Source organism: Macrobrachium rosenbergii, chromosome 5, assembly GCF_040412425.1.
Source record: "Macrobrachium rosenbergii isolate ZJJX-2024 chromosome 5, ASM4041242v1, whole genome shotgun sequence".
In the NCBI taxonomy this organism is placed as follows: Eukaryota; Metazoa; Arthropoda; class Malacostraca; order Decapoda; family Palaemonidae; genus Macrobrachium; species Macrobrachium rosenbergii.
Genome location: NC_089745.1, coordinates 10,160,918 through 10,185,205, shown reverse-complemented (window position 1 = coordinate 10,185,205; position 24,288 = coordinate 10,160,918). Strand labels below are relative to the sequence as shown.

The following is a 24,288-nucleotide window of genomic DNA, read 5'->3' as shown; positions in this document are numbered from 1 at the left end:
TAGACAAATATTTACGATTCTATCACTTTTCTCTAAGGTATCGATGCATTTCAGTATCTAATAAAGAGAGAGAGAGAGAGAGAGAGAGAGAGAGAGAGAGAGAGAGAGAGAGAGAGCCTCTGTTGTCATAGTGACACAGTGATGCACGTGGATTAGGGAGTCGTGAACAAACGCGCAGTCGTACATCTTGGTTACCATGGCAACGGGGACGCCGAGACCTGACACACTTGCATTAGGTTAGTGACCATTCACCGAGACAATACCAACTACATATTCTTTGACAGCACAAGTAAGTTCAGTTAACTATCCAGTGTGTTATGATTAAGATCTATAATGTTCCATTGCGGTGCTTGGTTGAAAGTAATTAGGAGTTAGGTGAGAACATGACAGGCCTACAAGACCTTGCCAAATATATGACCTGGTTACAAAGAAACAAATTAATAATTAGGTAATCATTTTCAATTTTAAGCATCTATCCCAACAACGCGTGAGTTGAATTCAACGGAATACAGAATTTAGGCCAAAGCCAAGCACTGGGACCTGTGAGGTCATTCAGCGCTGAAATGGAAATTGGCAGTAAAAGGTCTGAAAGGTGTAACAGGAGGAAAACCTTGCAGTTGCACTATGAAACAACTGTTAGGAGAGGGTGGAAAGTAAGGTGGAAGAAAGAGAATATGAAAGGAGGTACAGTAAAAGGAACGAAAGAGGTTGCAGCTGGGGGCCGAAAGCACGCTGCAAAGAACCTTAAGTAATGCCTACAGTGCACCGCATGAGGTGCATTGACGGCACTACACCCCTATGGGGACAGGGGTATTGAGGTATAACTTCATTAACTCTTGTTATAGGGTATAGTTATTTCCATTCCGTCCCTAGGACGGGAAACGTCTCCAGGCGATTAACTACAAACGAACGGTGATCTTAGGGAATAAATATTCATATAGATTGATATAAATAAAGACAAAATCCACGAAGGAAAGAGAAACGACAGAGTGCTGCAAGGCCTTTCGGTAGTCCTTTACTAGGCGACTCTGCTAAGTAAAGGACTACAAGTCGGAAGGCCTTGCAGCACTCCATTGTTTCTCTTTCCTTCATGGATTTTGCCTTCATTCATATATTCATCACGTTCCATATTTTCGTGATTTAGTTATACATTCATATAGGTATGTAATTTACCTATTTATTTCCCCGTCCATTCATTTTATTCATCTTTGATTTCACTGAAGGTGTGGATAGAAAACGATAATGGACGATCATCTTGAAATGGAGGACATACGCGAGAGAGAAGAGAATGGAGGAAGTGAGGGGGACGAAGAGGGAGGAGGAGGAGACCTTCTAGATCACGGTGGAGAAGGCGAAGAAGGTAGAGGACGCGGAGAGGAATCTCCACCGACGGGCGTGCTGTCGCCTCTCATATCGCCACCGCCCTCTTCGTCAGGAGCTGCTGACGAAGACACGTCCTTAGGTATTAATTCCATCTATCTGGTGGGTCTCTTTGTTCAAAGGTTGTCACCGTAATATTTTTTTTTATATTTTGATGCCTAGCTTCCATTTTGTTTAATATATATATATATATATATATATATATATATATATATATATATATATATATATATACATGTATACATAAATATACATATATTATTTATAAATATACATATATATATATATATATATATATATATATATATATATATATATATATATATATATATATATATATATATATATATATTATATATATATATGCTATATATATATATTATTATATGTTGCATACATCTGCCCCAAATTTTCGCCCACAGTACCCGGAGGGGGCCCGTCATGGCGAGGGGTCCTGGAGACCCTGGGACCAGATCATCCCCTTCTGCGCGGCTTCCAGGAGGCCAAAAGGCGTCAGCTTCGCGAGGAGAAGAGCCAGCTTCAACTTCGCCTTCGTCAGTTGGTCGGTTCTTTTCTTTAGTCACTTTTTCTTCTTTTCATTATTGATTAATTTGTCTGGTTTGTCCGTTTGTCTATGAGAGGGAGCTTTCAGTAGATTATGGAATTATTTCTTTTCTTGCGATTGTTCTATTCCTCTAAATATAACAAAATATAAGTGTAATCAGTTGTGAACAGATGGTCATATTAGCATATATTCATGTATTTTAATAAGAATAAAATTCTCGTCGACACATAATACAATAACAATCAAAGGTAAACACAGAAATACAGTACTGGAAAGTAAACATGTACATACGTACGAAAAATTCGGATATCAATCATCATCATCTGCTTTCAAGTGTGTATAAAATTCATGTATCAATTTTCAACATTGCGAGTTTTCAAGAAATTATGTATATGTATCGAACTTGAGCATCTCTGGCTTTCTGCCATCACAACCTTTCGGCAATGTATGTATGTATATATTTTTTTATTATGTCACCCTGAATCTTATATACACAAACATTAAACTACAAATGCAGTTAATATCCAGTTCGCTCTACCTCGGAAATAATACCGAAGGGGAATTATAACTAATAGTAATAAGTAGTTCGTCACCTGGTGGACTCGATCCCTCGAACTGCGAGAACCAACGACTCCATTGGAGCCTCTGACCATTGCGCTGTATTTATGTATGTTTGCGTGTATGTATATATATATATATATATATATATATATATATATATATATATATATATATATATATATATATATATAAAATCTATCATTTCTCTCTGTCTCTTTCGTACAGAACCAGCAGACGGAGGATCTCAAGAGGGAAAACGTAGCCTTGGGAGCCCAGCTTTTCGACATTCAACAGTCCGTGACCAGAGCTCAGGTGAGTCGACTTAAATTAAATGCTTAGGCAAAGATTAAATTATATAGTCTAGAGTTATTTGGTTATTTTTATCGGTGAGAACGCGATACATGATTTTGAAAATATATATATATATATAATATATATATATATATATATATATATATATATATATATATATATATATATATATATATATATATATATATATATATAAAAGAAAAAAAAATATGGAAGAATAGGGACTCGATGATAAAGGCAGTAATAGACCTACTCTTAAAGGAAGAAGGGTTATTATAAGTTGGGAGAAACAGGAGCAGGGAGAAAATTCCAAAGCCTGGTAAGTCTGGAATGACCACTGATAGGGGAGAAAGCTTTCAAGTACATCAGTGATAGCAGAATTGAAGACAACAGGACAGTCGTTGGAATGGTTACCCTCCACAGGTTAGGAGAGACAGCAAAGCCCAAGACAGTTTGACTCCAAGCTCCTTAGGGAATACGATCCAGTCAGTTACCCATACAATATTTAAATCTCCGTAGGGGGTTAGTGCCATCAGTGCACCTCGTGCGGTGCACTGTAGGCATTATACCTAACGTCCTTTGCCTTGTGCCTTCGGCCCCTAGCTTCAACCTCTTTCTTTCTCCTTACTGTACTTCCCTTCATATTCTCTTTCTTCCATCTTACTTCCCACCCTCTTCTAACAATTGATTCATAGTGCAAATGCGAGATTTTCCTCCTGTTACACCTTTCAAACCTTTTACTAACAATTTCCGTCTCAGCGCTGAATGACCTCGTAGGCCCCAGTGCTTGGCCTTTGGCCTAAATTCTATATTCAATTCAAACCATACAATATTTCAAGATGCAAGACCCTTACAGGCATTACAAACTAGAAATACCGGGGACGTAAGGTCAGACAGAGGCAACACGGAAGGTTAAGGAGTATTGGAACTGCCCAGAGACAAGTTAGGTGAAAATGAGAGCCAAAGGGCGTGACCTTTCCATTAGGAAAGAAAGCTCAAGATCATAGTATACAGAAGAAGGGACGAATGCTAGACTGGCAGATGTTGGGCACTTTACTGGCAAAGGTCAGAAGCTTTTTCTCAGTTAGAGATAAGATCAGGAACTGAGGTTTCCTCTAAGTATGAGAAAACTTCTTTCTTTGAGTTACAGTGATACATAGATGTGCAAAACTTCCTGTCGTAAGTATAAAGAAGCATTAGCAGCGGCAGGGAATGTCAAACCTTAGATTACATAGAGAGAGTTACAGAAGAAGAGAGGTCATCTGCCTCAAGGTCTAAAAAATTCGCTGACAATATGGGCCGAGCGGTCAATGTTTCGGCTACCAAACCAATATAAACATCCCAAAAATAAATGCCAAGAACGGACAACCTAACAGATGGGAAAACAGTTAATGATCCTCCAGTGTAAAAACCAAGCATTACTGAAATTTTCAAGAAACTGATACTGGCTGGGATTTTAATAGGTCACGATGAGGTGGTAGATGCCAGCAAAGAGAGAGTAGATCTACAGATTCAAGATCTTATACTAGTGAATAACGGAGGTCCTTAGATACATTGAGCCATTTAACTCTTGCCCTTTATTGGTGTTGGAACTGTAATATACAATTAGGCCGAAGGCCAAGCTCTGGGACATATGAGGCCATTCAGCGCTGAAAGGGAAATTTAAAGCGACGGAGGTTTGAAAGATGTAACAGGAGGAAAACCTCGCAGTTGCACTATGAAACAATAGTAAAGAGAAGGTGGACAGTCAGATGGAAAAATCAGAATATGAACGGAGGACCAGAAAAAGGAATGAAAGAGGTTGCAACAAGGGGGCTGAAGGGACGCTGCAAAGCAACCTTAAGTAATGCTTACAGTGCGCCACCTGAGGTAGACTGGCGGCACTACCCTACTACGGGGTCTTTTCCTTTATTCCTCAGTCAAGTGGAGTTCCTTTAACAGTGCTTCCTTCAGACACATTTGTCACCATTACAGAATTATAATTTGCACATTAGCAGGACATTATACGTTATCACGTACCAGATGCAGGTGACAGGTAAGGAACTGAACGTAATTAAAGATAATTATATCCCCTTATGACATCTCTAATCGTCTCGTTGGATCCCCTGCAGGTGAATCCTAGACAGGGCGAAAGTGGAACGGCAGAAGACCTGCGCAGCTCGACTCGTGGCCCAAGAGTCGTTGCAACAGGCGAGGCAGGAGGAGAACACACTGCTGCAGACTCTGCACCAGGCTAGGAAACACGGTAAGGATGTTTTGTTGCGTTCCTGTCCATCAGGCAGATAGATAAATACATAGATAGATAGGTAGATAGACAGACAAAACAGACAGAAAAATAGGATAGATAGACAGATAGAATAGACAGACCGTTAGATAGATAGATAGATACATAGCAGACAGGTGGATAGATAGATAGACGGACAGGTAGATAGATAGATAGATAGATAGATAGATAGATAGATAGATAGATACAATACGTCGGATAGATAAATACATAGAACAGATAGATAGATAGATAGATAGATAGATAGATAGCCAGACAGGTGGATAGGTATATAGAAGGACAGGTAGACAGACAGATAGTTAGATAGACAGGCAGAACAGGTAGACAGATATAAATAGATATAATAGATAGGATAGATAGATATACTAGATAGGATAGGTAGAAAGAATAGATAGACAGATAGATGGATAGATAAATAGACAGACAGATAGCCAGACAGGTGGATAGATAGATAGACGTACAGGTAGACAGACAGATGCACAGATATAACAGATAGCACAGATAGACAGAATAGACAGAAAGATAGATAGATAGATAGACAGATAGCCATGCAGGTGTATACAGTAGATAGATAGACGGACAGTTAGGCAGATAGACAGATAGACAGATATATAGTCTGTAATACACTCCCACGTCTTTAGAATGCTTCTTAAACCATCAAATTAACCATACACTTGAAATATGTGAGGACATTTTACAATAAAAAAAACATTATTTAAATTTAACTATTTCCAGAAAACCATCAAATTTGTAGACAATTTTTCTTCATTACTTCCTATCTACCGAGGATGTTTGAAATGAAATGGAATAGATATAGAATTTAGGCCAAAGGCCAAGCACTGGTACCTATGAGGTCATTCAGCGCTGAAACGGAAATTAACAGTAAAAGGTCTGAAAGGTGTAACAAAAGGAATACCTTGGAGAGTTGATAGCAAGATGGAAGAAAGATAATATGAATGGAGGTACAGTAAAAGGAATGAAAGGGGTTGCAGCTAGGGGCCGAAGGCACGCTGCAAAGAACCTTTAGTAATGCCTACAGTGCACCCCTTGAGGTATACTGACAGCACTATCCCCCTACGGGGAACAAGAAAGAGAAAGGGTTTTGAAGGATATGATAATTATAACTTCAGCCTCTCAAAGGAAGAAATGTTAAAAACTTTTGAAAAACGGAAGAAAAAAGAATTCCAAAGCTATGCTGTATAGGACAGAACCCCTCGTCAAACCGTGCCGGTGATTGATTGATCGATTCAATGCAACCTGGCGTAGCACGAAACTATTGCTGTGTTCTGTTACAGGTCATGATAAAACATTTACTCTGATTTGCGTCTTGAATTAGATGAGATATCAAATCAAAATTGAATTCAGTGAGTTGGCTGAACGTGACTTTTTCATCTTAGCTCCATTTTACATTAGTTTCTGTCTAGACTGAATTATGTTAGTCTCCAATATCGATCATTATCAATCACTATGAAATTATATACAGAGACGCACGGCCCACGCACGTGACTTTTTCTGTGTATTCACTACACATGCGTACATACGCACGTACACACACACACACACACACATATATATATATATATATATATATATATATATAATCGATTTATTATATTAATATATTTATAACCATTTTCCAAGCCACTTCCATTACCTTATTACTAAACTTAACCGAATTGAATTGAAGATAGAATTTAGGCCAATGGCCAACCACTGGGACTATGAGGTCATTCAGCGCTGAAACGGAAATTGACAGTAAAAGGTCTGAAAGGCGTAACAGGGGGGATAACCTCGCAGTTGCACTAATGAATCAACTGCCAGGAGAGGGTGGAAAGTAAGATGAAAGAAAGAGAATATGAAAGGGGGTACAGTACAAGGAACGAAGGAAGTCAAGGTGAAGAAACGTTACCAAAATGACAGAGACCTAAAATATTCCACAAATAACTCTCACTAACCATCCTCTCTCTCTCTTTCCAGAGTCTCACCTCAAGCAGGAGATATCGTCGATCGGCGCTCGAGTGGCGGCCATCAAGGCTGCTAAGGAACAGAGCGACGGTGACGTCACCACACTTGAAAGGGCTCTCCACAACACCGCCTGGGACAGGGCGAACCTCGAGAAAGACAAGATGGCCCAGGTGAGAATTGTCTTGATTTGCCTGCCTTTCAATTTTCTTTTTTTCCAGAATTTAAGACTTGTCCTGATTTTCCACCTTTCATTTTTTCCTAGAATTTAAGACTTGTCCTGATTTTCCACCTTTCATTTTTTCCTTGAATTTAAGACTTGTCCTGATTTTCCACCTTTCAATTTTTTTTCCCAGAATTTAAGAATTTTCCTGATTTTCCACCTTCCATTTTTTCCTATTTTCCACCTTTCAAATTTTCTTTTTCCCAGAATTTAAGACTTGTCCTGATTTTCCACCCTTCATTTTTTCCCTAGAATTTAAGACTTGTCCTGATTTTCCACCTTTCAATTTTCTTTTTTCCCAGAATTTAAGAATTGTCCTGATTTTCCACCTTTCAATTTTCTTTTTTCCTTGAATTTAAGACTTGTCTTGATTTTCCACCTTTCAATTTTCTTTTTTCCTTGAATTTAAGACTTGTCTTGATTTTCCACCTTTCAATTTTTTCCCAGAATTTAAGACTTGTCCTGATTTTCCGCCTTTCAATTTCTTTTTCCCAGAACTTAACTTTTTTTTTCCATCTTGCAGAAGTTAATGTGTTTAGTATACCAGTGCCATGGCTAGCCCAGGCCCGATGGCTCTCTATGCTGAGGTTTTCTGTAACCAGATTAGGTTATATCAATGTACAAAACTTTCGAGTTTGATCATAAAAGTGAAAATGCTTTTTGAGGTCAAAATCTTTAAATAGGACAAATTTATTTGAGAATTTAAATCTATTATATCTATCTATCTATATATATTATTATATATATATATATATATATATATATATATTATATATATATACGATATATATATATATATATATATATATATATATATATATATATATAATTATATATATATATATGTATATACATACATTTTATAAGACTTCATTGAATTTTAAATTGAAAAACTATCTCTTTGTCTTCTTTCTCAGCTTAATCACTGATCGGGGTCGCTGTTTTCAGTGAGTAAAAAAAAAAAAAAGATATTTATACTTCTCTCCTATAAAGTCTAACCTGTATATTTCCAGGACGTGCTGGTAGAGCGCTTGATGGCATCTCTGGAAAGAGAGAGGACGACGCTCACGTCCCTGGACCAGGCGTCCGCCGAAGTGGCCGAACTGACGGAGGCGCTGCAGCAGCGCGCTCGCCTACAGCAGGACGAACTGCAGCAGCTAGGTAACAGAGGAGAGCTGTAACTTTCTAAATAAATCACTAAAGTTTTGTATTTCACATAAAACTCTTTTTGTTTGGGCGTTGGATCAACATCAACGTACAGTCTTCTTCATTAGAATAGAATATAGGGTTTAGGCCAAAGGCTAAGCACTGGGACCTGTGAGGTCATTCAGCGCTGAAAGGTAAGCTGACAGTAAGAAGGTTTGAAAGGTGTGACAGGAGGAAAACTTCGCAGTTGCACTGTGAAACAATTGTTAGAGAGGGTGGAAAGTCACATGGAAGAATGGGAATATGAATGGAGGTACAGTAAAAGGAATGACAGGGGTTGCAGCCAGGGGCCGAAGGGACGCTGCAAAGATCTCTAAGTAATGCCTAAATTGCACCACGTAAGGTGCACTGATGGCGCTACCCCGCTATCGGAGTCTTCTTCATTTGTTTACTCCTTCTTCCGTTCTCCCACAGAACTGGAGGCCGTTGGAGTACGAAGGGCGTGGGAAGCCAATGTGCTGGTACTGGAACGGCGTTCCCAGGAACAGAGCGAGGCGCAACAGCACTTGCAGCAGCTCCTTGCACAGCACGCGGGACTGCGGACGGAGGTGAGTCATGGAAGAGAGAGAGAGAGAGAGAGAGAGAGGAGAGAGAGAGAGAGAGGGAGAGAGATTTGAAATGTATTGTCGATGATGATGATGATTTTTGGAAGAAAGCGTCATGCACGTTGCAGTATACACTAATATATGACCATATGTTTAATCAGTAATTACTGTGATGGTCAAGTTAATTTGGAAGTCACATAGTAACGAAGTTAATTTAGTGATCATATGAATGATCAAAATGACTAAAGGGTACATGAGTTAACAAATCAATTAGGTGGTCAATATATGACCAAATTATTCAGGCAGTTACCCTAACAAATTAATTTAGTCACGTTAATGATCAAATTAACTGGGTAAACATTGGAGTAATCAAATTGATTTGGTGGTCACTTATAAGAATCACATAATACAAAAATGAGTAAGAATGACTTAATCTTATATCTAATCTTTTATTTTTCAGCTTTACAACACAAGGAAAGCAGTCAGAGAAATGCAAATGAAGCATGAAGCACATTCTGTAAGGTAAAGTCCAATGATATGTAATGATTTGACTAAACCAGAATTATTATCAGCCAGTCACAAAGTCTATGTAATGTTGAAATCGAATGGTGTGTACGTGGAATATTTAAGATACAGGTTCAAATACATCTTGTGCACTAACAAAGATAGAATTGGCCTCTAGACAAAAGCTGCCTTCGATAAAGACAATTAAATCTTGATTCCCTTCTAAACTAAAACTTACTACCATACAAACAAGCACTGAAATGCCATGAATACTTTCCAATCTTTAAAGAGTGACGGACCGTTACCACTTCTAAGGAACCTAGCGGGAAAGGCAATGAATCACAAAGTGTTCGAAAAGCTAGCAGCCTCTCAGCAATAAAAAGAATAAATAAATAAATAAATGAATGAATTAAACTTATAAACCTTCTTTCAGATTGCTCTACCACGAGCGAGAGGTTACGACTAGGCGCATACGGCTGGCAACGGTTCGAGACGAGTCCCATCAGCTAGCCGAACGCCACGAAGGGTTGGCCAATGTTGTAGAGCACTTGGAAGCTCAGCATCGGCAGTTGCTGAAGGTATAGTCTGGATGAATCGCCTTTGATTCTTTGAAATGTATCAGTAACTCTTTCTGCTTCTTTCGCCACTCACGCATGCATGCTTAATAAGTCATCTCTTGAAAAATATATCATATATTAGGACCTGAAAGTGCTATATAGATCAATATATATAATATGTAATATATTTACCATATATAACAAGTAATATATATATATACGTGCTAAAACTTTCCATGACCTATCTGCAAGAATCTTGTGAATAATTAATAATAATAATAATAATAATAATAATAATAATAATAATAATAATAATAATAATAATAATAATTCATTTGTCTACCACATATACAGTATGGCAATACACTCATACGATGGAAGATCTTCATTAAAAAAAATATACTTTCTTTCCACTGCCGACTAAAGGCTTAAGAAACTGCAGAAAAGATACACCGCATATCTTACAAATCAGTGCCATATATCTACCACCAGGAGGCGCACGAGGAAACCCGTAGACTGGAGGGCGTGTACAGGCGCCTGAGATCAGCCACCGAACGTCCACCGCCGTCTGGAGGATCTGGCCCTTGACAAGGTGGGCGAGCACACGGCCATTTCAAAATCCGCAGACAATATCCGTCGACGCATCAAAGAGATCAGACAGAAGTGTAGGAACCTGGTGAGTGAAAGTCATTTCCTTAGTCCTATGGCATCATATTTTCGTATCTCCTTAAATAATGGAATATTTTTAATGCTACTTCTTAGAAGCAAGATGTTTGAGAGCATTTTTGGCGACCTTTTTCCATATTCTTTTTATTATGATTTCCAATGTGCTGTTTCAGAACATTATGCTGTTCACACGCAGATCTGCGCCTATTTTGGCGTCCATTCCATGTGTTATAGGACGCTAGGGCTTTCATAGTGTGTGTTTTCAATCACTGTGCCATTTCTTCTATATGTTTTTATAAATTATGTTCAGTTTTCTTGTATAAAGCCCCATACGGACTTCGTACGTTTGCTACGAAAGGACCTTTCAAGCAATCTATTGGAAGTTCCATGCCATAGGCCTAAGATATCAAGCGATAAATATTTATTTCTTCGAACAGGAAGACGAACTGATTGAGAGAGAACGCAGTGCCGCAGACGCTGCTCTGAAAGCTTCTGACGGAAGAGCTGCTGTTCTGGCGCAGACTGCCAACAGGGATGCTGCAAAGCTTGTGGTCGAAAAACTTGACGCTGATATTGTAAGGTATATTACATCTCTCTCTCTCTCTCTCTCTCTCTCTAGGAACACGGAAATCATACATATTAGATTTATTCTACTTTGAAAGCTGACTTATGCTCATTACGTTGCGCTGAAAGTGTGAGAATGTTCAAACATACACAAACACACACAGGAGAAAGAGAAAAAAGCCATAAAATTTTCTCCTAAATCGTTGACAACAACGAAAATTTTCAGAAAATCTTCCATGAAAATTGTAAATTGTATTTTTTTTTTTCAAAAAATATCACATTCCCTTTACCTGGACATCTCTGCTTCAATAACAAATTATCTAATTCTCATTCAGCCTCGTGACCTGTCACAATTTCAATTTCCTTTTCTCCACTAATCCTGAAAAAAAATTGCTTTTATTGCGGAATTTAATGCAAAGTATAACTGATCTCTAACTAATTACCAGACTCGAGAGTGACCTGCGCAGAGGACAAGAGAAGATCAGCGCTAACCAGTGCGCAGTTGACAGAATCAACAAGGACCTCGTCAAAGCTCTGGAAATTGCTGGTGTAAGTAACTTGGATTTCATTGGAAATTGGTCTCTTGAGTTACTAGCAGAGGCTTTGAAATCGCTGGCGTAAATAACTAGGTTTTTAAAAGACATATATTGTTCAAGCTACTGGTAAAGGCACTGAATATTACTTGTGTAAATAACCTGATTTTAAAATAAACTTTTGATTTAGTTACTGGCAATGGCTGTAGATATTCCTGCCATACAACTTTGTTTTCAATCAAAACTTTTGTTTTGGTTACCGTTAAAATCTCTAAGTTCCTAGCGTAAATAACTTGGGTCTTCATTTAAACAATTTGAGTTTATAGGAATGGTTCTGAAAATTGCTTGCAGTAACTTGGCTTTCATAGAAACTGTTCGTCCAAGTTACTAGGGAAAGCATGAAAAATTAATTTTATAAGTTACTTAATCTAAACAAAAAGGGGAAAATGGTGGTCTTTGTTAATTTTGGTGTCACAGAGATGTTGGATGACAAAACCTTGGTCCATGTACCCCCTTTTTACTCAGTATCCACACACATTTGTCCACACATCACAGAACCCTGACAAAAGCTATCATGGCTCTATGGTACCTAACTAATACACAACCTGAAAGCAAGAGGTTTCTAATACAATGACCAAACAAACTCAAAGATAAATTAACCTTCCTTCACAGGGAAGCGAAGCCCCGCCTGCAGAGAGAGAGGAGAGGCGTCTCAGGACCCTTCTTCGTGACCGGGAGGCTGAAAAAACTGCCCTAGAAGAAGAAGCGTTGACAGTGCAGCGCCATCTTTTGGAAGCACAGCAGAATCGGGAACGCTTGGTACAGAATCTAACTAGGCTGAACCAAGGTAGGCCATTGAAGGAATTAAATCTCACGATGATTGGTTCAAACCAATTATTTTATTAGTATAAGGAACAAATTAAAACGAGGTCTTCGCATGGTGTATGTGTATATATATATATATATATATATATATATATATATATATATATATATATATATATATATATGTATATATATATATATATACACACAATATACTGTATATTATACATATATCATGCGAAGACCTCAAATTAATTGGTATATATATATATATATATATATATATATATATATATATATATATATATATATGCGTTGTGTCTATGCAGGCCTGCTTTTACATCATTTTTATTAAATAACTTTACAATAACATAATTCTAAAATTTATCACTAGACTATAGGATGGCGTTATTGTAGGAGTGTATCATTACAAATAACGCAAAATTTGGGGCCATTAATAGAGTATCCTACAGATTCTGCGTGGGCCTATAGCGACTATCCACTCCCATGTCTCCCGAAGAACTCCCACAGAGGGATAATCAGCAAGAAAATCTGCTAATGCTATGACACATAATATTTTCTTGTTGTTATCATCTGTCCCATCAATAGTACTATACACAATAACTACTGGAACTGAGTATCTGAATGAGTCATTGGCTATTAGCCTAATCCTAGCGCATCTAACATTGCTGAGACCACCCACAATACATTTCAGAACTAAACATCCTGAGGAGTCGTCTGACCAGGCTCGAGGGCAACGTCGAGACCGAACGCAACGGCCTAAGAGACGCCGTGAAAACCCAGCAGCGACTGCACAGCGCCGTGGCGACCTTAGATGCAAGGCTCCATCAGGAGAAGACGGCCAGGGAGACACTTTCCCGAGAGAGCGACGCCTCTGAAACCCAGCTCATGGCAAAGCTGAAGGTAAGTTTTAGATAATATTGAAATCTCGGTTGGATGGCCCGGGTCGAAAGGTCCGTGCCGGGCCTGCTGGGTCCACATCCACTCTTATAGGCTAAGAGATTCACAAACATGCATATAGCCCGACTATCCGTCAGAGATACGGCAGAATACACAAACGATAATAAATATTCATGTACAGGCCTAAAAGTATACGTATTCATTGCATCTTGTCTCTGAGAATGCTTAATTGCTTACTATAAACCCTTTAACATAAAGTCTATCTTTACTTGAGAAAGGACACGAGAACAGCCCTTAGCCATATCTGTGAAACCAATATAGTAATGACCTAAGTTTAAGCTATCTAAAAGTACTGATAATGTAACCGGCTGCTTAACTACAATGACAAGAATCAAAATGCAAAAATACATGGACGTTTCCGAGAGAGAGAGAGAGAGAGAGAGAGAGAGAGAGAGGAGAGAGAGAAAACAATTTCAGCTGCCGCAAAGACTCAAGACTCACCATTTTACAAAGCATTGATGCACCCTTCCAAGAATACCTCATTTACTCTTGACCATCTTTACAGATCATTGTTGATGTCAAACATCTGTAAAAGAACAGTTAATCGTCAAACATATCTTAATTAAAATTTGCAACTACTGTCAAAGTATATCTGCTGTCAACAGGAAAATTCCTAAGTGACGCCTTTCTAATTAAATAAATTCATCAATCAAATACAACTGTGGTGAAACCGTAAGGTGATAGGTTAGTTTGGTACACAATTTTTGTAATAGTACAAACAACCACTATGTACGGTTAAGTTGACATATTTTCACCCTTGGAAACGATATAGAGATGGCTGAAAACATTATCTAAACGTATACGTAGGCCTAAGTTAGGATATCGCAAATGACAACACTCGCCCACGCCTAAATAGCACACACCAAACACTCTGTATCATTATAAGTAATCATTCAAGTATTTACTTACTGTTTTCCTTTGATCAAACAAATAGCTATGATGACGAGGAGAGCCTTATATATAGCCTTCACGGCGAAAACAATGTCAACTACTCAACTGTCACAATAATACAGATAGCCACTATGGGGGCCGTTAGACCACTGAGGCCGTTGAGAGGTTAATTGTGGAATTCGAGTTTGACTAAAACAGCATGATTAAAGTTACAATTCATGGAACCGACGGCGGTTTTTAGAATATCAGGACTATTTTGAAATTATTGACCCTTGTAAGTAACTCAGTAAACCTAGGAATGAATCTAAATTTACAATTCGTGTCTGTTTTTGTTGTTTGAGTAAGGGTTCACCATTAGATGGCTCTAGAGTGGTAGTTGTATATTATCTGCATTATTATTGACATTACACCAAATGAAATATGCTAACACGTGCTTGTGTATCTTTTTTTTAACGCAGACGGACGTTCACTGTTTGCTGAACCATTTTTATGTGAACTTGGAACTCGACCGGCATAAATGAATAACGTTCATGGCATAGTAGTAGTAGTAGTAGCATTAGTTGTAGTAGTAGTAGAAATTGCCTTTACACCGGCTCCTTAAATAATGATCGCTTTTCTACCCCACAAGGAACTGAACGAAGAAGCAAACAAGAGGGAAAAAGAGATGATGAATTTACGAAAAACGAAGGAGGAAGTTGAGGGGAAAGTCCTAGACGCCTCTCGCATCAGGACCGAGTGGGAGAGGAACCTAGTAGAGATAAAGGACGCCAGGGACGCCCTTCGCAAGGAGACGGGGACAGAGGGAGACCTACACGCTATGAAGACTGAGATTAACCGTATGCAGGTAAAGGTGGCTGTTCCTTAAATGTAATTTCACTAATTCTGTCGCCTTTCAGGCCTGGTACGGCCCGTTACCGATTGTACCAGAGCGCTAAGGTCCGTTGTAAGTGTCAGTAACTCTTGGACCTCCTCTTTAACCCGAGTTTTGAGGGTCATGAATTCAAACTGGGCGTCAGTTGGTCACTGGTAAACCTAATACCACACACAAGGTAACCAAATCGGGCTGAACTATCATATAATTGCTGTCTTAATCACCTTGACTGTTTCTTAATACTCTAACGTTTGTATATAAGGTAATTTTGCGGCCACACATATAAACACTGTACATGGTGTGTTTAGTCTCTCGTGGGACAATTTTACCGTTTTCCTCCTCTCACGACAAACCCCTCACTTGCAATTGCGCTCAGCGAACAGCCCAGTTTTAAGTAATGGATTTGTACGAAAATAATTTTGATTTTAAAGAATTACGATAGCTCTTGGGTAACAGTAACGCTGATCCTGACCCTACAGGCTAGATGGCGCGCCCTGGAAGCCACACAGAAGGAACTCGCCAGCCAGTTGGAGCAGAGCGTCTCGGTCGAAGCAGCCTTGAAGGGTCGAGCCATGGCTACGATCGGCAAGCTCAGGCGGGACCCCAACTCTGCCAAGGCGACTAGACTGATGCATCAAGATATCCTCAAGAGAAAGATAACCAAGTCGAAAAGGGTATGTTTCTTGGGGTTATATTTGAAAATACATGAATTTTTACAGGTTTATACAGAAGGTACAGTGCCAAATGACTTGTAATGCTTAACAGAACCCTAGACTTATCGTGGAAAGCTTCAAAATTCCGTAGTATAAGAACCATTGTTGTTCATACAAGCATAGGAAACAGTGAATGGTGCTTCTAATGAATTTTGACTAAAAGAGTAAATTTCTCGTTAAAAATAAGGACAAATTAATAAAACTTTCACCCGTTGATGTTAAGTTTAGATAATTTGAGCAGAATATTCAATTTTCTTAACGCAGCGCTATCTAGACGAATCTGGACTGTCAAATTTCACCAATAAGAATAAACTTAATTTCCTAAAACAAATAGAATTATTAGCTCCGCCAGATCGACACATCAGTCAGTCAATGCGACGAATCTCACCCACAGCACCTGAGTGAAATCCAGAGTGCCACAGAGAGTGCCAAGCAGGAGAGATCCCGCCTGGAGGAGGAGTGCAACAGGAAAGAACGCCTCTACGCCCAGAACGTGCGACTACTGCAGGAGGCAGCCCAACACCTGGAGGAGAAACTCGTCAAGAAGCAGGAGGTGGGTCATTTCCGAGGGGCTGGGTCGTCTTAGATTGAGTGTTACTCGAACTAGTTATCAACCTCTCTAGTGAATGATATAATTCGAGTGTAATGTGATTTTTTCCCCATGATTAGGCATACTGAGTCCTCAATTAATCATTGCTTTACGATACTCTCTCCCGCACAGGAACAACTACGCCTTCAGGAGCAAAGAGCGCGCCTACGCCACCTGACGGCGGTGAAGGAAGGTCGCTATAAGACCTTGGCCGCCCCTTCTGACGAGGCCCAGCTGTCCCTAAAGGCCAGATTGGTCGCCCGTGCCCAGGCCTATACGGGCATAATAACCCAACTAGAAGCTGGATATCCTCAGCTAGAACTCAAGTTGAAAAATATAAAGTTTTTGCTCCATAACTTTCTTGAAGGTTAAATAAAGTTTTACCTATTTTTTGTGGTGAATTAAATATATTTTCATAGAGCTTCATAAATGATGGATTGATGATAGAACATGAATGAGGGTTTGATAGCAGAATATGAATAAATGTTTGATAGCAGAGTATAGAGGGTTTGATAGCACAAAGTAAAAAAACGTTTGATTGTAGAATATAAAGAAGGGTTTGACAGTAAAATATAAATGATGTTTTCAGAACAGAATATGGCTTGATAACGAGGTGTAGCAAGAGTTTAATAGCAATATAAGGAAATACAGAATGAATACCAGATAACAGAATTTAGATAAAGATTGGTATAGGAATATAAAAAAAGTTTTGACTGCTACTCATATATACAGACAGGTTTAATAGAATAAAAAGCAACCCTCATTTTTATGTCAGGTCTCGTTAACAAAACGACTAATTCCAAATAAAGCAACTCTTGAAATGTAAATGTAGCAGAAAAAATCTTGATTCGTTAATAAAATGTGGAAAAAGTCATGGCTAATTGTTTTATTTTCGCTTGAAGGTGAGTCAACAAGCATTTTGCTAGACTCACATGTCAGCGAGAGAGTCATGCATGACCATGACCTCCGCCCCGGAGCTGTGCGTAGCAAGTCCTTCCACCAACTTAGAATGTCTATAAAACTCTAACCTTTTGTTGCCAACCACTAGACCTATCTTCGGTAAAACTTTCGCAAAAGAACCAAACAACTTTTTGCAAAATCCTGTCTATAAACCGACTAAGACTCAAGATACCAGACTCCAATAGAAGCATCAGGTTATTCAATAAACCTAAAACATGTAGCGGAGTGTAAAAATTGAGAACCTTTCCCCAAAAGAGAAGCACATTTAAATGTCCACTTTTACCAAAGACCTATAAAGAGCCCTGTCTATTATTTTGTGTCCGTTAATATTCTGCGCAAGACATCAACATGCAATTGAAACCGACGTAGCGCTCGTGAAATGTGACACGGCCGGATGCCGATGCATGTCCGGTTATTAGCAAGAATTATCGAAGTCGCCTGGTATAACGCGGATCTTTCGATGCGTCTATAATCGTTCCGTTGAGTATCTGCCCAAAGTGAACTCTTTGCCGCTTACCCTTTCGGTGAATGTGAGAGTGCCAATTAGTATTTTTGTTTATTAAATATTAAATACTCTTCGATTTAAAACTGGTGAAAAATATTTATCATTATATAATGTTATTCAGTAAGATAAGGACTTAAGAATGAAAGAGAGCTGATGGTCAAATATTAGATTAATATAAGTCAGATGTTGAAAAAGTGGTTACTCGAACTTCTGGACACGAGATGTCATCTGTGAATCAAGTCCAGGAAGTTATTTTCGGTGATTTTTTATTCCCATCATCGTGAAAATCAAGTCCATTCATTTAGCAAAATTTGATTAAAATGGTGGTTCTACAAGATAATGTACTGATATCCGTATTGAATTTGCCTTAATTATTTGAATATGAGCTAGAAAATTTAGATCAGATTTATATACGGGTTGAAGCGTCATCATAAAATTCTGCCAGTGCCGCGTCATCTTTCAGATTCGAAGAATGTGAACTAACAATTCAGTGAAGCAAATGAACAGATTACCTTTTTAATTACATTTCCACTCATCCTACAATGGTATCGTTCATCCCAAGGCCTAGATACCAAAAGGTCTTTATAACATCCCATGTGGTACAAAGTAGGAAAAGTGTCTCGTTACTCTTGAGTTATCTTCGAAAGGAGAATTTGTTGGGATAAGCTTTAAAAAAAGAAGAAGAGGAAGCATTAGCAATTGTTTACAAAAGAGGAAAATACTACACTCGTTTTGGGGATGTTAAGGGATATATTCGCGAAAAAATATTATCTGGCAACTGTTGTCAAACGCAGGTGGTAGGGTAAGCTTCGTTCGTCGGGACGGTCAGTGTCATACGTAGTTGTACATTGTGCGAAGCATAAAACTTGTCCCACGTTCGAAGTTACAGAAATCATTTGTTTGAGATGTATAAATTTTAATGCTTTAAAGTTACGGTGTATAACAAAATCGACGGAAAACGCCTGTTCCTATTAAGTGAAAGGGGGTATTTCGAATAAGTGAATAAACAGGCTTAAAAATCGAGTGTATTCCCACATGCCCAAATGATTTACGTCTGCGAAACGCTTCGAAGGACCTAAAAATTGAGGCCTCCTTCAGGATACGTAGCATAAATAATCGCTCCAGCTCCTTCAGTGCTTGAGAAATACGTGCGAGGAACCATGAAGGCAGTCGGTGCAAAAATAGTGGTTTTGGGATCGCAAGGTAATGCTTGTTGATGAAGTGTTCATGTGCGCTCATTGTTTAGTGTGTGAGTAAGTGCGTGAATAAACTTTTTATTACTTCGATTAGAAGTAATTAGCTGTTGCATGTCTGAATATCTACGAGTTGCAACATTACAACCATGCAGAGATTTTTGTAGTTTGTTGAAGAATTACAACCTTTTAGGAATTTGGCATATTTTACGTTTTAAACTTTAAATTTTCTTATTTTTGTTTATTAGATGGTCATGTCGGCTACTTGTCGCCAGATTTAGTTAAAAAGTTTATTGTGGTGTTTATCATTTTCCCTAAACTGTACAGAATGAGATCTTATTTGTGAAATTAGGACTGGAATACAGTAGGGGAAAAAACTGATCGATTTTTGGCGTTCAAATGAATGATAAAAATTAATTCTAGGGTCTACCAAAGGACACCTTTCCATTGAGTTGTATTTTTGTATGCCGTACCCGAAAGAAAGGGAATAAGGCTTTTTACGTAGTACATTAGTGCGTTTTAAGTGTTCATTTCCCTTATATCTCGGTTATTTATCGCTGATAACGTTATCACTCTGTACAATACAGTATAGTTAGACTCAGTTTCGTCATAACAGGAAGCAATTTGGTTGTCATTTTAAAACAAAGGAGGGTAGGAGTGACTTGCCATTATTAAATTTATTGTATACAGAAGCATTATACCGCCTATAACACTCGTTACTTGTACTGAGTATCTAAGTCTTTGTTAAGAATATGTGAGTCATTTGTATCCTAATGTATGAACCAAGTTTTTGCACTGCAGTTCATCCTTGTATTTTTGTCGCAAGTTACTGTGCGTTCAGTTTGGTCCCGGATTTAGAGTATAGATAGTATTTTTCCTTCTTTTTTCATAGTTTCCTTCCGGCCTGGGCTAGATGAGGTAGTGGGTTGTTAGTCCCATAGGGCTCTGCATTATAAAAATGATTATGTAAACGCTTCTTGTTGTTTTGTGATTTAAATAAGGTATTTCACGATTAGCTTTTACCAAGCATATAGGCTAACTTTTAAAGGTTCACTGCGATAATTATATACGTGTTGTCAGTTTCTACCAGTTTTGAAAATAATAAATATCGTAGCTGTAATGTGTGCATATGCACTGATATAATAGTTCATATATATATATATATATATATATATATATATATATATATATGTATATATATATATATATATATATATGTGTGTGTGTGTGTGTGTGTAATATATGTATATATATAAATATATATTGTATACATAATCAGACAAAAAAGTAAGTTGTCGATTATCAAACCTTATGTGCAGGTAGTTCACAAACTCAGTAAAAAAAGTCAATGACTTAATCGTTGCCCGTATTTTGTGCAACCATCAAAATTATAATCTACAGAGTGGTTTGAAATGTTGCAGTAATTATCATACGGGCTCTTGAACGAATTGGGAGACGTGGATATTGAGCAGTACGCATTTAGCTAAATATTTTTACTTTTACTCCATCTTTTATTATTGTAAGGAGCAATGGGATTTGCAACCCAGTACCCGTGCATCGTCCATGCTTAAAGAAAAGAGAAAAATTAAACCTATAGGCCTAGACATACATTCCCTTGAAGGGGAGACTCTGAAAACACATCGCGTTAGTCTCATGTTTGACTTTACATGCGAAATGTTATTAGAAAGAATGATTGCATGTTTGAGTATTATTATCATGCTATTTTTGCTCTTACTCCATCTTTTATTATTGCAAGGACCAGTGGCATCTTTTCGTGCATCGTCCATGTGTAAAAAAGAGGAAAATGCAAGTCATGTTTACCAGTGAAAGAATGATCACATTCTGCAGTAACAGCCATTTTTATCTACTCCATCTTTTATTATTGCAATGGCTAGTGGCATTTGCAACCCAATACCCGTGCATCGTCCATGCTTAAAGAAAACGAGAAAAATGCAAGTGATAGGCTTACTTCCCCATGGCGGCGAGACTCCGAGAAAACACATCTCCGCGCTAGTCTCATGCTTTATAACTTTAGATGCGAGTGTTATTAGACAGAATGATCGCATGTTTGAGTAGTATTATCATGCTATTTTTGCTCTAACCCCATCTTTTGTTATTGCAAATACTAGTGACACTTTTATTCCAATACTTGTGCATCTTCCATGCTTAAAGAAAACGAGAAAAATGAAGTTATAGGCGAGAGTCCCAGAAAGCACATCGCCTTAGTCTCATGTTTAACTTTAGATGCGAGTTATATTAGACAGAATGATCACATGTTACAGTATTGTTATCATGCTAAAACGACATTCACTTGACGCCATATTTAGCAAAGCGTAAGGACATTCTCTTCACAGCTGCAGATTCCAAGGACGGTAGCCGATCCTCACAGCTCTTCCACATCTCAAGTGTATAGTATTTTTGGTCTCAGTTCAGAGTTGTTATTGGGTTTATGTTCTTATTTTAGCTCTTATTGAGTGTTTGCTTTTCCATGTTTGATATGCAGTTAAATGGTATACTGCAGTAATTCCTTACCGGCTCTCTCTCTCTCTCTCTCTCTCTCTCTCTCTCTCTCTCTCTCTCTCTCTCTCTCTCTCTCTCTCTCTACCAGATGCACTGAAGGACCGGCTTCTTTGGTATGACTTTTATACCATAATTATCTCTCTCTCTCTCTCTCTCTCTCTCTCTCTCTCTCTCTCTCTCTCTCTCTCTTTTACAAGATGAACTGAAGGACTTGCCTCTCTAGTATAGGCAAATGTCTGTACAATACCACAATAATTCTCTCTCTCTCTCTCTCTCTCTGCTTCAAAATGAACTGAAGGACTCATTTCTTAAGTAAGACGTTTATACAGTATCATAATTATACTCTCTCTCTCTCTCTCTCTCTCTCTCTCTCTCTCTCTCTCTCTCTCTCTCTCTCTTTTATACACAAGAAATACTAAAGGACCTACTTTAAAGCAGAGTTTCACCCCTCTCTCTCTCTCTCTCTCTCTCTCTCTCTCTCTCTCTCTCTCTCTCATACACACAAGAAATGCTGAAGGACCTACTTCAAAGCAAAGTTTCAACCTCTCTTTCTGTGTGTGTGTGTGTGCGCGTGCGCGCACGCGGGCGTGTGTGCGTACCCACGAAATACAAGGAGCATTAAGCCCGTCTCTGCAGAACGAAATGGTTTACTCGAAAGTTCATGTGAATGTCTCTCCACGTCCGGTATCATCTTCCTTTTCTTTCTCAGTTTATAGCAATAGTGGCTAAGCCTCATCATTTGGTGGGACTGTGGTTCATCTACCACGTTATTAGCGGAACTTATGGGTAAATTATTTTGTCGTACGTGACTGTTGCTGTAATATTTGTGTGTTAATATATAGATCACCTTCATTAGTGTGTAATTACTCTGCACCACGATGATGTAGTTTACTTAGGCAAAACGGCTGATTAGGCCTAATTATGATTAATAAAAATTTTAATTAAAATCATCGCTGTTGCCATGGCTTTTAAAGCGTTCTTCAGTCTCAAGAACACAAGTGACGTGTTCCCTCGGCCTCCGGAATACAGTTTTCATTTTATAGGATAAGAAAATTAAGCCTTTGCGGTACACCCAACTCTGAGTCTCGTAACTTTGGAGGAACCGACGTGGGGCGGTGATGAGTCATACCCAGTTAAAGAGTCATTACGTTAGTCAGTATCATCGCTGATCTTCAAGTGATCTCCTTCCCCCCCAAAGAGTCATGACTTTCATCGCTCTACATTTGCTATGGTCGCAGAGGTTGCAGTTAATTCGGCGGGAACTACGTAAAGATTGGTAGTTTTATTTTGGTTTGGTTGACCAGCCTAGATCGTTTCGTGCTAGCTAGGCTCATTGGCGTCTTAGCTTCTGTCAGGGAAATGTATGTGCAGTATGAATAATAATAATAATGAAATTTCATCATGGTAAGTAAGCCTAACTATTCACATTACGTTAGAAACAAAGTAGCTGATGTTTTGAAAAATAAAAAATGTATAAAAATTTTGTGATTTATAAGTTAAATAAACAACTCTTTCAGACGTCTCCGTTGATGCTGACGAAGTCTTCTTAATCGATGTTGACAAAGACCTGAATCATCTTGAATTTGATACATGCGCATCTCCTGTCACAGTCGTGCATTTGATAATGTCTTGTAATTTTAATATTCTGCTATGATTAGATTTCAGTAATGCAGTCTTCTGTGGCCAGATGACATTTCAGCTATATATGTAGGCTATGTAGGCTATACACACACACACATATATATATGTGTGTGTGTGTGTGTGTGTGTGTGTGTGTATATATGTGCTGCATAAATGGATAGATATATATATATGAAGGAGGAGAGAGGGAGAGAGAGAGAGAGAGAATATCACTTGTCAGTTGTTGCCTAAATGATTATAGCTTGCTTAAGGTTCTAGGTAGCTCAGTATTGAAGGCTCATTTTGCTTTAATACACTGAATCAATTATCGGCTCAGTTTGGCACTAGCCCAAGGCAGTGTTAAGCTACATTTATGCGCGGGGCACTCGGAAGTATCTAACGTAAAAGAAAAAAGGGAATTTCGAAGTAATGAAGTGTAACTATACCCTCGTGTCTGCGAGGAAGTTGAGATACGATGATCTGTCAAGCCCAAGATTTCGTGAGTGGCAGCATTTGGCAACCCATCATGGCCAGCAGAATCGAATCTGTGAGTACGGACGGCGTCGTACGATCACGTTTCGGTGGTATCTATTAGCATTTGGCCACCTTGATTTTCACCACTTCACGGTTGCTGTCTTGATTTTATACAGCCATTATTTACTTGTTTGTTTTCAGGTATTTATTTCTTTTCATATTATTCTGGTTACCTAGACCTTGCATTTCCACTTAGGCCTACGAGCTTCTGTTCTTTGGGCGAT

At 38.5% G+C, this 24,288-nt stretch overlaps 2 protein-coding genes across 3 annotated transcripts in view; both read left to right on the top strand.

The window, feature by feature from the left end:
* The first annotated feature begins 1,242 nt into the window (after positions 1 to 1,242).
* LOC136839059 (coiled-coil domain-containing protein 40) lies at positions 1,243 to 17,247 on the top strand. Its single transcript, XM_067104722.1, is given in 17 exon segments — positions 1,243 to 1,511; positions 4,945 to 5,063; positions 7,080 to 7,237; positions 8,301 to 8,448; positions 8,908 to 9,041; positions 9,499 to 9,560; positions 9,976 to 10,120; positions 10,592 to 10,657; positions 10,659 to 10,775; positions 11,203 to 11,345; positions 11,776 to 11,878; positions 12,535 to 12,709; positions 13,403 to 13,611; positions 15,188 to 15,403; positions 15,910 to 16,104; positions 16,538 to 16,696; positions 16,865 to 17,247. Coding segments are annotated over 17 exon segments (2,658 nt in total). The 3' UTR covers positions 17,105 to 17,247.
* A 1,700-nt stretch (positions 17,248 to 18,947) lies between these two features.
* The window catches only part of RabX1 (RAS oncogene family member RabX1), a 20,840-nt gene continuing 15,499 nt past the window's right edge, over positions 18,948 to 24,288 (top strand). Inside the window, exon 1 of one of the 2 annotated variants that reach the window (XM_067103489.1) lies at positions 18,948 to 19,400. In XM_067103489.1, the coding sequence (XP_066959590.1) occupies positions 19,358 to 19,400 (43 nt within the window). In that variant the 5' untranslated portion in view covers positions 18,948 to 19,357. Of the gene's footprint in view, positions 19,401 to 23,873; positions 24,078 to 24,288 lie in introns of those variants that run through there. The other variant, XM_067103488.1, reaches the window with a different exon arrangement.